Source organism: Octopus bimaculoides, chromosome 7, assembly GCF_001194135.2.
Source record: "Octopus bimaculoides isolate UCB-OBI-ISO-001 chromosome 7, ASM119413v2, whole genome shotgun sequence".
NCBI lineage: Eukaryota > Metazoa > Mollusca > Cephalopoda > Octopoda > Octopodidae > Octopus > Octopus bimaculoides.
Window position 1 is genome coordinate 40,760,455 of NC_068987.1, and position 12,155 is coordinate 40,772,609.

The window sequence follows — 12,155 nt, forward strand, 5'->3', positions numbered from 1 at the left end:
TTGTCACCGGGTCAAACGCCTTAGTTTGACCGCCCTGGTTATTGTATGGACGTGATAAATTCCAAGTCACATCGTACCCTAGGCCATGCTGACTAACATTATTGTCTCTTTTCCCTGTATAAAAGCTAAATCCACAGCAGTACCCAGTATTTGTCTCACAAATTTTCCAAACTTTGATCCCCCATTTTGTGGGCTTTCCTGGCATATACTGTCGGAAGCGTACTCTTCCTTTATACCCCACCATACCCTCATCGACGGATAAGTATCTCTCAGGCTTGTAAAATGTTTTATATGCATTTTGAACGCAGTCGATGAGGGGTCTTATTTTAAATAAGGGATCAAAGCTTGGTTCTCCACGTACTGAGGGTACTGCTAGTGTCTCTCACATGCTATCTTTTTTTCCAGCTTGTTTACATTCTGTGTAATGGTTTGTTTCCGCGGTAATCATTTCAAACAAGCATGCTGGAAAAAATAAGAAAAAGAAGTCTAAAGGTTTCGCTTCCTAGACCCTGTCTCCTCAGAAAAATTGTTAATAAAAATATTTTTAAAATCTTTACTCCATTCTGGTGTAAAATCATTCTGGTGTAAAATCATCCTCGTTGCTTTCAGAGTCACTGCTTAAAATATCTGGCAGTGTAGGCTATAACCTTATAGTTAACCAGGTGATACATGAAGGAGTCATACCCAGTGACTGGTGTAGCAGCACCATATTCAACTGCTACAAAGGTAAAGGTGACACCTTAGATAGAATTAATTACTGAGGTTTCAAATTGTTGGATCAGGTGAGGAAAATCATGGAGAGGGTCATAGCCCAACTAATTAGGGAGAGAGTCAGTCTAGATGAGATGCAGTTTGGGTTTGTGCCAGGGAGAAGTACCACTGGTACTATATTTTTAAGACAGCTGCAGGAGAAATTCCTAGCCAAGGATAAACCTCTGCACCTGGCTTTTGTTGACATGGAGAAAGCCTTTGATAGCGTCCCCTGATCACTTATCTGGTGGTTAATGCAGAAACTAGGGATAGATGAATGATTGGTGAGAGCTGTACAAGCTATGTACAGGGATGCTGTCAGTAAGGTGAAGGTTGGCAACAAATATAGTGAAGAATTCAGGGTACAAGTAGGGGTTCACCAAGGATTAGTCTTCAGCCCCCTCTTATTCATCATAACAGAGAAATTCAAGATAGGCTGCCCCTGGGAACTCCTCTATGCTGATGACCTTCCTCTAATAGCTGAGTCACAATTAGAACTAGAGCAGTTCCAGGTGTGGAAGCAAGGTCTAGAACTGAAGGGCCTTAGAATTAATCTAGCAAAAACCAAAGTCTTAGTAAGGCGGACAAATCAAAAATCCCTTCAGGTAGACGGCTCTGCTTGATCTGTAGAAAAGGCATAAGTAGAAATTCCATAAGATGTACTTGGTATAAGCTATAGACATATGAGATGTGCAGCAATAACAAAAGAAGGTTAGCTGGGAAGATAGTTTTTGTGTGTGGCAGATGCACAGGTGCAATAAACACGAAAAATGTGCAGAAAACAGGTTCTATCACATGCCAGGGGGAAAAACTAGAAGTAGTTGATAGCTTCCGTTACCTAGGTGATCAAGTCGGTAGATGAGGTGGATGCTCTAAGAGTGTAGCTGCTAGAATAAGAATAACCTGGGCAAAGTACAGAGAGCTCTTACCTCTGCTAGTAACAAAGAACCTCTCACTCAGAGTGAAAGATAGACTGTATGGTGCCTGTGTGTGAACAGCCATGCTACACGGCAGTGAAACATGGGCTGCGACTGCTGAAGACATGCCTAGACTTGAAAGAAATGAAACCCGTATGCTCCATTGGATGTATAATGTCAGTGTGCATACACTACAGACTGTAAGCACCCTGAGAGAAAAGTTGGACATAGGAAGCATCAAATGTGGTTTGCAAGAGAAGCGAATGTTCTGGTATGGTCATGTGATGTATATGGATGAAGACAGCTGTATGAAGAAGTGTCACACCCTAACAGTTGAGGGAAACTGTGGAAGAAGTAGACCCAGGAAGACATGGGATGAGGTGGTGAAGCACAACCTTCTAATGTTGGGCCTTACAGATGCAATGACAAATGACCGAGACCTTTGGAGATATACCATACTTGAGAAGACCTAACACACCAAGTGAGATTGTAGTCGTGACTGATGCCAGTGTCACATAACTGGTCTATTTAGAAACACCCTTCAATTGTTGGCTGATATGGCATACTTGTGAAGACCTGATGAACTGAGTGAAATCGTAGTCATGACCAATGCTAGTGCCACTTAACTGGCACTCATGCCGGTGGCATGTAAAATACACCATTTGAGTGTGGCCAGTGCCAGTGCCAGTGCCACTGCTGGTGGAATGTGAAAAGCATCATTCGAGTATGGCTGATGCCAGTACCACCTGCCTGGCACCTGTGCTAGTGGCACATAAAAGACACCATTCAAGCATGACTGATGCCAGTGCCACCTGAGTGGCACTCGTGCCACCTGAGTGGCACTCGTGCCACTGGCATGTACAAAGCACCATATGAGCGTGGTCGATGCCAATGCTGCCTGACTGGCTCACGTGCCAGTGGCATGTAAAAAGCACCCACTACACTCTTGGAGTGGTTGGCATTAGGAAAGGCATCCAGCTGTAGAAACCTTGCCAAATCAGATTGAAGCCTGGTGCAGCCTCCCAGCTCACCAGTACTTAGTTAAACAATCCAACCCATGCTAGCATGGAAAGGGTATGTTCAATGAAGATAATACTCCAATTTCTGATGGAATATTCTGTAAGATACATTCATGGCATTCCTCTTTAGTTTTTAATAACTTAAAATATCTCCTTGTATGGAGATAACCTGTTACTTTTTATAAGGAGTCGGAACTGATTTGAATTGCTTTCATCCATTTGTTCATGACACTAGGAGAAATATTTTCCATTGGTCTGAAAATTGTTGCTATTTTCATTTGCTTCCAAAAGTAACTATATTAAAATAAAGAAAAACATCCAACTGCTTTAATACTTTCTGAGGTATGTTAGGCAAGGAATTTGATTTATATTTTGAACAGATATCATAGGATTTTGGTAGCCTTATAGGTTATTAAAATTTATTGCTGTTATATTCATTTTTCCTTTATGGTTAATAATATTAAAATTTGTGAATGAGGAAAGACTTTTGGTAAGTATTTACTATAAACAATAATAAAAAAGTAAATTTAAAACCACATATGTTTGAAATAGCCGTGTTAGTATTCTCTCTGGTTATTACATTTGACTTTTTTCAGTCATCTTATTTCAAGCATTTAAAATATTTTTGTAATGTTCTCATCACCCCTATTTTTAATTTTTTCATTCAGGATATTCATCAACTGTGCAATAGTCAAGAAAATGAATTGACTTGGCAGTTCGACAATGATTATCCATCCCACAATTCTGACAATACTCCTGGTCAGGGTAGAGTAGTAAAATCACAAGGAAATGGGGTAAGTTTCTTACCAAGTTTTATTTTCATAAAACTGGAAGAATATTCAGCAATCAAATTAATAAAGCTTTTCGCTGTTTTTAATAATTCACTAATTCATTACCATAACAAGCTACCAAATAATTCTAAAACACTGAGCTGATCAGAGAGAACCTATAGTTCTATTTTCAGTTTTTTTCTACAAAGGACCATCATCTTCATAGTGATTTTATTTTTATACTTTGAAACAAAGTTATAATTGCATAATAAAAGGTTTTAGACAACTGGAATTACAACAGTGAATATATGTATGTGTATACATTAATAGTACTGAATAAAATATTGAAATAATTAAGCAAGTTGATAAATGCAGCTATAAGTTCTAATAATAATAATATCCATTTAGCTTTGGTTCGAATTTTTCAATTATATATCCGTCTTCTAATGCTACACTCTGTTTTTAAAGAAGGAATAATTTTGAAAGTTTCACCACTACAGTTATCCAGATCTTCACTTAATGAAATTTTTCTGTAATGTCTTATGTGTTATGTGACTTTAGAAAGTTCATTAAGTAAAAATATTTTGGAAAATTTATCCCTTTTGTTATTATATTTCTAACCAAAATACACCCTTTATGTGTTTCAATTAAATTCTCAAATAATTGTGAATTTAGACCAGTTTTATAAAACAGTTCTAACGTTTTTATTTATCAACATATCAATGTGATTTTTGGAACATAATTTAACAAAATGTTTTCAATCAAATCTGTTTCATAATTTTTGTCTCAAAGCAAATTTAATTACAGATAAATTCAACAAAATACAACATTATTTAAAGTTTGTTAATACATCAGTATAGAAAATGAGTTATTTGCTAATATTCAATGAATATACAATAAAATTTTAATAGAGAAGAATTGTGCAGAATACTGGATTTTCTATTAGTTTGAACTTAATACTCATAAGACAGGTGTACTATAAAGGAAACTAGAAAGAAGTAGGTGTACCATAAAGGTAAAACGGAATGAAATACTGAAACTGTCTTTGAAGAAAACTAAAAAATGAAATTGACGCCAACAACTAAATGAAATAAATTCCCATGCATACATTAATACACAGAAACACATTTATTACAGAATTTTTGATACTTCAAATGAATCAAATACAGGTAAATGAAAAATAAAAGCTTGGTAAACTTGAAAAATAATTATAAATTAAATTTATATACATATGTAAATGGTTATGTGTTAGGTAGCTTGTTTACCAACCACATGGTTCCAGGTTCAGTCCCATTGCGTGACACCTTGGGTAAGTGTCTTCTACTATAGCCTTGGGCCAACCAAGCCTTGTGAGTGGATTTGATGGGCAGAAACTGAAAGAAGCCTGTTATGTGTGTTTGTGTGGATATGGTTGTGTGTCTGTGTGTGCCCTCCACCATCACTTCACAACTGATGTTGGTGTGTTTACATCCCCATAACTTTGCAGTTCGGCAAAAAAGACTGATAGAATAGGCACTAGGCTTACGAAGAATAAGTCCTGGGGTCGATTTGTTTGACTAAAGGCAGTGCTCCAGCATGGCTGCAGTCAAATGTCTGAAACAAATAAAAGAAAAAAAAGAGAATATATAGTATATGTTCACTGACAGAAGGTAGAATAATTTGGGGGTTATAACCTGTAAATGGGTCTGGCTACAGTTGACAGTGAATATAGAACATAAATTAAAATAATGAAGGATAAAGAATAAAACCTACCAAAGGATACGAATTGAATGTTAAAAGGAAGAAGGATAGGTGTACACTCATTGATATGAACACATATATAGATGTATATAGACATACACACACGTCCTCATGCCACCAAGGGAGTATCATTTAATGTGGTCATAAATAACCAAGATGTTTGTATTAGAGGCAAGCAGATAAATAGTGTCTAACTCCCTGCTACATAGCAAATTCTACAATCAGTTACAGATGACTAGACCAGCATGTTTGGGGATGGTTTCGCGGACACACTCACACATACACAAGTATTTATATATATATACATAGACACACACTCATGCATATATTTAGCAGTATGTTGGCACATGCCAAACTCACATTTACAAGTATTTACATACATATACAGATACATGCACATATATATATATATATATATATATATATATATATACATTCACATACAGGGCCCCATATACGTATAAGTATTTACATATGCACGTAGACCATTCATAAGTATTTATTTCTGTGCATCTACATATATATTTACACATAGGGGCCCACGTGTAAAACGTCTATATTCCAGGCATGTAATAACACCTCATGAAGTGTATCTAAATGCTTACTGTTCCGGGCACACACCCATGCAGATATATTTATATGTGCATATACATAGCTGTATTTTTGCATTGACATATGTCAGTGACACATAAACTCACTCCCATGGTGATGTATATAAACAGACAATAATTACAGTACATAGTGTATAAAATGGAATTACATGGATTGTACATGGAATTATATGGATAGTTAGTAGGTCTTTGTGTAGGTAGTCTAGGACTGTATGGTCTGTCCATATGAGTCAGGATACAAAATTCACTGGCACAATGACATACAACTTATAACATAATATATTGCATATATCATACTGTGCTTGGGATTTACCTGTTTTTTTTATATGTACATTGGTATATATTTTTGTCACATCAAAATTAGTTTACAAGGACATATATTCAGGGCAGTGTACAGTCAGTATTAATCATTGGATTATTCAGTGGTATAGGCTCCAAGGTTTGGCAGGTTGTTTTGACTTGGGGTGGGGGGAGAGTGTAACTTATTTAACTGTTGTGTTTCTGTAGTTAATGTGTAATCCTTATCTACTGTTTCTATCGTAATGTGCAAATGTATGTTTGTTTGTGTGCAAACATTTTACCGAGCTCTCTGAAAATCTATTAATAATCCTATCCTTGGTCAACAGTATGGACAACGATTCCTTGAAACATTGATGGCTTTCCTTGGAATATTGATGGCTTTCCTTGGAACATTGTTGGCATTTCCTGGACTCTTATGTCTTACTATTGACCAAGTCAAGTCATATTTAACCTTCTTGTCTTTCAGTTTCCAGATGAAATTGTCCAGTGATGTTGAGTATCTTTTGTTGACTGTTTTGAAACTGGCGATGTGGTTTCTATATCGATTTTTGAAAATATCAACAGATGTACCAATATACACATACAGGCCTTCTCTGATGTTCATGGTGCATTTATATATTACATTATGACTTGTACAGAGGTTCTGCAGAGGACATTTAGTTTTGTCCCTGCATGAACATTTGTTATCAACTGTCATTTTTCGATGTGTACTGCCCATAGCTTTCACCCCTGTTTTAGGTCCAGTTTTACTGTTAGCTTACTTGTTGTTATTTTTATGTATTTGTTGGTATTGTTTGTCAGGTTGTTGTGACTATTATGGGCTAGGTGGTTATTATTATTGTTTATTGAGTCACTAGATGGTTGGGAACCTATTGTTTAGGTTGCTCAACTGCTGACTTAATTTCCCATTGTTTATCATATGTATATGGTGCTGTAAGTTGGATGAATTAGTGTATAACACCGTCAATGAGATACTCAGACTGCACAAGTCACAAACTTGGTCAGGGTCTACATCCTATTGCTAATCCAGTCCTCATTCCCGGGAATCGATGGAGGTTTGTATAGGGACGATGCTCTATTCTTCCTCAATAGATGTAGTAAAGCTGAGATAGAAAGGCACAAAAACACTTTTCTTTTTAAAAATCTTTGGACTTTCTGTCACTATTGATAATGAACACCATAGAGTGAATTTCTTAGATGCCACATTCAGCTTAAATATCGGATTGTATGAGCCCTTTCATAAGCCCAATGGAAACATAAGGTATATAAACATACGATCCAATCACCTACCATCTATAATAAAAGGATTAGTCAATAATATATCCACTAGAAAATATCCAGGCTATCTGCAAATGAGGAAATTTTCAATAAGCATGCACCCTACTATAATGCCACTTTAGCCACAACCAGTCACAGAGTGAAAATTCAATACACATCTAAAAATAATAATATAGACAATTCTGAGAACAATGGTACGAAAAACAACACATGCCACACAACAAGAAATGAGCACCCTAATGGGACCGACTGAAATTGTGGAAATAGGCCAACTAAAGAAAGAATATGAACACTAATGAAAGAAATGAGACTACTAGAGACATACTCCCCAATATTACAACAAAACACAGCATATCAAATAGTCATGATACCTCACCTTACACCAGAACAAATAAACCTAACAGCAAATATAAAAAAAAACAAGACATTCTCTGGTACAACAAAATTTAGAGATCATATGTCTCATCAAGGATTGCAAAGGAGTTCTTCATAACACTAGATTGATGCTTCTCGAAATCTAGTAAATATAGTTAGATATTTAATTGGCACACTGTGAAAGTGTCATACACTCATTCATCTAACTTAGAGCACCATATACATATGATAAACAATAGGAAATTAAATTAGCGGCCCCCAACCATGGACTAGGGTCCATCTAGTGACTCAATAAACAACAATAATAATAACCATCTAGCCCATAATAGTCACAACTTGACAAACAATACTAACAAACCCAGAAAAAAGAACAACAAGTGAGCTAACAGTAAAACTGAACCTAAAACAAGGGCGAAAGCTATGGGCAGTACATATGAAAAAAATAACAGTCGATAACAAATGTTTGTTCTGGGACAAAACTAAATGTCCTCTGCAGAACCTCTGTACAAGTCATAATGTAATATATAAATGGACCATGAACACCAGAAGAGACCTGTATGTGTATACTGGTGCATCTGCTGATATTTTCTAAAATTGATATAGAAACCACATCGCCAGCTTCAAAAAGTCAACAAAAGACACTCAACATCACTGGCTAATTTCATCTGGAAACTGAAAGATGAGAAGGTTAAATATGACTTGACTTGGTCAATAATAAGATATGCAAGTCTAGGAAATGCCAACTGTATTCCAAGGAATATCAACTATGTTCAAAGGAATGCCAACTATGTTCCAAGGAATCATTGTCCATACTGTTGACCAAGGATAGGATTATTAATAGATTTTCAGAGAGATTGGTAAGATGTTTGCACACAAACAAACATACATTCGCACAGTTTGATAGAAATAGTAGATAAGGATTAAACATTAACTACAGTAAACACAACAGTTAGATAATTTAAACTCTCCCTAATCTCACCCCATCCCACCACAAGTGAAAGCAATTTGCAAAATCTTGGAACCTACACCACTGAATAATCCAATGGGCTTGCTATGCCATTGTCCTTGTAAACTAAGTTTGATGTGACAAAAATATATACCAAAGTACATATAAAAAACCAGGTAAATCCCCAGCACGGTATGATATGTGCAATATATTACATGTTGTATGTTATTGTGCCTGCAAACTTTGTATCCTACTAACTCATATGGACAGACCATACAGTCCTAGACTACCTACACAAAGACCTACTAACTATCCATATAATTCTATTTTATACAATATGTATCGACATTATTGTTGAATATTATAATTATAGACTGTTCATCCAGTTGTATATACAATCCATTTAATTTCATTTTATGCAATATGTATCACGATTATTGTCTGTTTATATACATCACCATGGGAGTGAGTTTATGTGTCACTGACATATGTCAATGCGAAAATACAGCTATGTATATGCACATGTAAATATATCTGCATGGGTGTGTGCCTGGAACAGTAAATATTTAGATACACTTTGTGAGGTGTTATTACATACCTGGAATATAGACATCTACACATGGGCCTCTATGTGTAAATATATATGTAGATGCACAGAAATAAATACTTATGAATGGTCTATGTGCATATGTAAATACTTATACATGTATGGGGCCCTGTATGTGAATGTATATATATATATATATGTGCATGTATCTGTATATGTATGTAAATACTTGTAAATGTGAGTTTGGCATATGCCAGCTCACTGCGAAATATATGTATGAGTGTGCATCTGTGTATATACTGTAAAAACCCATGTAATTTACGCAGGTAATTTTCAGGATAAAATTTGTTAAACAAGTTTCTACACATATAAAATTCACACCCAAATGTTTTCAGAATTGCTGATATGGCCAGGGGTAAAAGGGTTTTCAATTTAGTTGTATTTAGCATAATTTCACTTACTTAGGATTAGATTTTATTAAATAAAAATAATTTCTGTCCAACAGGTATCACATTAAAAGCTATTGAATTACGAAGTGTTTGTGTTGTTTATAATAATACTAGTTGGCCATGTGCCGTCAAAAATGACGGCTAATTGTAATATTTTATATATAAATATGGATGGTAAATCAAATTAATACACTTGTCAATGTTATCTAGTGGTTGTCTTTTGAGATGTGATATCAATCATCATTTGTTACTGAAAGAACGCTAGTTCACATATACTCACACAGAGGTGAAACGCTGTTTGATTTTTCTTTTCAGCATTGAATGTTCACCATCCCACTTCCATTGCACACACACACAAACATTCACATATCTCCTTTTTACATACTCACACATAGTTGACAGTTTGCCATCACCCCTTCCTTCCTTATGCATCTATCACCACTTCCTTTCTCATTCATATGTTGTGACAGAAAAACACGAGAGTATTATTATAGTAGATGGCCTGGACCATGATGATTAGCATGAACATTTGACTTCAAAAAGTATTTAACCATTTAACAGTTTTAATAAATTTATACAGAAAAAGTAAGCATTATACTGTCCAGCATAAATAAAAGTCAACTTCATTATATTTAAGTCCTAATTTTTTCAGTAAAACCCTATTCTGACACAGTCAACTTCCGGTACGAATGTTTACATTCTGTACATCTTTTTACAACAAAAAAAGTTTCAGAAACGATCTACTCATGTAATTTATATATCCCTAAAGTTTATTTTTATTTCTGCAAAAGAAAAAAAAGAAGATGCATAAATTACATGGGTTTTTATGGTATATAAATACTTGTGTATGTGTGAGCGTGTCCACCAAACCACTCCCTAACATGCTAGCCCAGTCATCTATAACCAACTATAGAATTTGCTATGCAGCAGGGAATTTGATACCATTTGTTCGTCTGCCTCTAATACAACCATCTTGGTTGTTTATAACCACATTAAATGATATTCCCTTAGTGGCATGAGTGAGTGTGTGTGTGTGTGTGCATGTGTCTATTCATATCAACGAGTGTATACCTATCTTTATTCCTTTTAACTTTCAATTCATATCCTTTGGCAGGTTTTTTCTGTCTAACCTCTTTCTTTCTCCTCTTCTTGATTGTTTTCAACCATCACCATTTCCACCATACACACACCATTCAGTCTTCTGACGCCACCACCATCAACACCTTTGACTTCACTGACTTCCCCTCCACTACCATCACCACTGTCTTTCACATTCCTTACTATCACCATCATGCTTGACTGCCTCAGCTACCACCACCACCACCACCACCACCTTCACCATTGCCTCCACCTCTATGACAACTACAGCTCATACTATTACTATCACCCCATTACCACCTCAACTGTCAATCTACTACCTCCCTCACCGCCTCTGTGTCTAAATTCCAGTCAGCATATGAGTCTACTTCGGTTTATTGATGACCTCATTAGATTTACTCATTTAAGAACCCCGCCCCATATAACATAATTTACCAACTTAATATTATCTGCACACCTCTTTAGATTGCATATGCTTGTACTTTGTACTACAGTAGGCATGATGGTGATAGTAAGGAATGTGAAAGACAGTGGTGATGGTAGTGGAGGGGAAGTCAGTGAAGTCAAAGGTGTTGATGGTGGTGGCGTCAGAAGACTGAATGGTGTGTGTATGGTGGAAATGGTGATGGTTGAAAACAATCAAGAAGAGGAGAAAGAAAGAGGTTAGACAGAAAAAACCTGCCAAAGGATATGAAATATTTTTGCCCTTAGGCATATTTTTGTATGAAGTATAATTTTGTGGTAGGCCCCATGTGGATGCACCCAAGCAAGCGCTGATATATTGACAAGGTTAGTAATGTTAACAATATAATAATAATAATATATATTAAGTATGATTTAACAAACTGCAGTAGGACCCTGTATTTGTAGCCATAATAGTAATTAGCAAGTGATTTAATTGTAATCATTTAATTAATTTTGGGATTTGTACTTATGCCTTCTCATAGGTCCACTAGGCTGAATGTATTTAGGAATGTTTAGACAATTACTATTTCTCAAGTAAGACCACTGCTTTGGTACTGTGGTGGCTATTTCAGAAAATAGATTTAGTATTATAATTATGTAATTGAAGGTCAATGCCCTTGCCATTACCTCCCCTTAACGGTAGTCTCCCCTTCACCATAATTCCTTCCTTCGCACGCTACTTGTTTACATGTTTGGTTGTTTTATTTATAATGTCATAAGCAGCCTTGGGCCACATAACAAATGCTACTTCTCCATACTTTTACTTTTTATTTACTTCTTTACTTACATCTACCCCTATAACAGTCTTAATAGCTTGCCTTTTGTTTTTAAGTCTAACTTGACTTTGGTCAATCCCATTACGGACAATAGGTGGTTGGTCTTTACAATAT

At 35.8% G+C, this 12,155-nt stretch overlaps 1 protein-coding gene and 1 long non-coding RNA gene across 2 annotated transcripts in view; one reads left to right on the forward strand and one right to left on the reverse strand.

Moving 5' to 3' along the window:
* The window catches only part of LOC106881794 (uncharacterized), a 38,244-nt gene extending 34,564 nt beyond the window's left edge, over positions 1 to 3,680 (forward strand). Inside the window, exon 6 of the mRNA XM_014932302.2 lies at positions 3,355 to 3,680. Coding sequence (XP_014787788.2) covers positions 3,355 to 3,621 — 267 coding nt within the window. The 3' untranslated portion in view covers positions 3,622 to 3,680. The remainder of the gene's footprint in view (positions 1 to 3,354) is intronic.
* Positions 3,681 to 4,542: 862 nt separating this feature from the next.
* LOC128248365 (uncharacterized) lies at positions 4,543 to 11,038 on the reverse strand. Its single transcript, XR_008264595.1, has 2 exons — positions 10,833 to 11,038; positions 4,543 to 5,049 (listed from the first exon to the last, which is right to left on the reverse strand). It is a non-coding gene; the product is annotated as an uncharacterized LOC128248365 (long non-coding RNA).
* Positions 11,039 to 12,155: the final 1,117 nt, after the last annotated feature.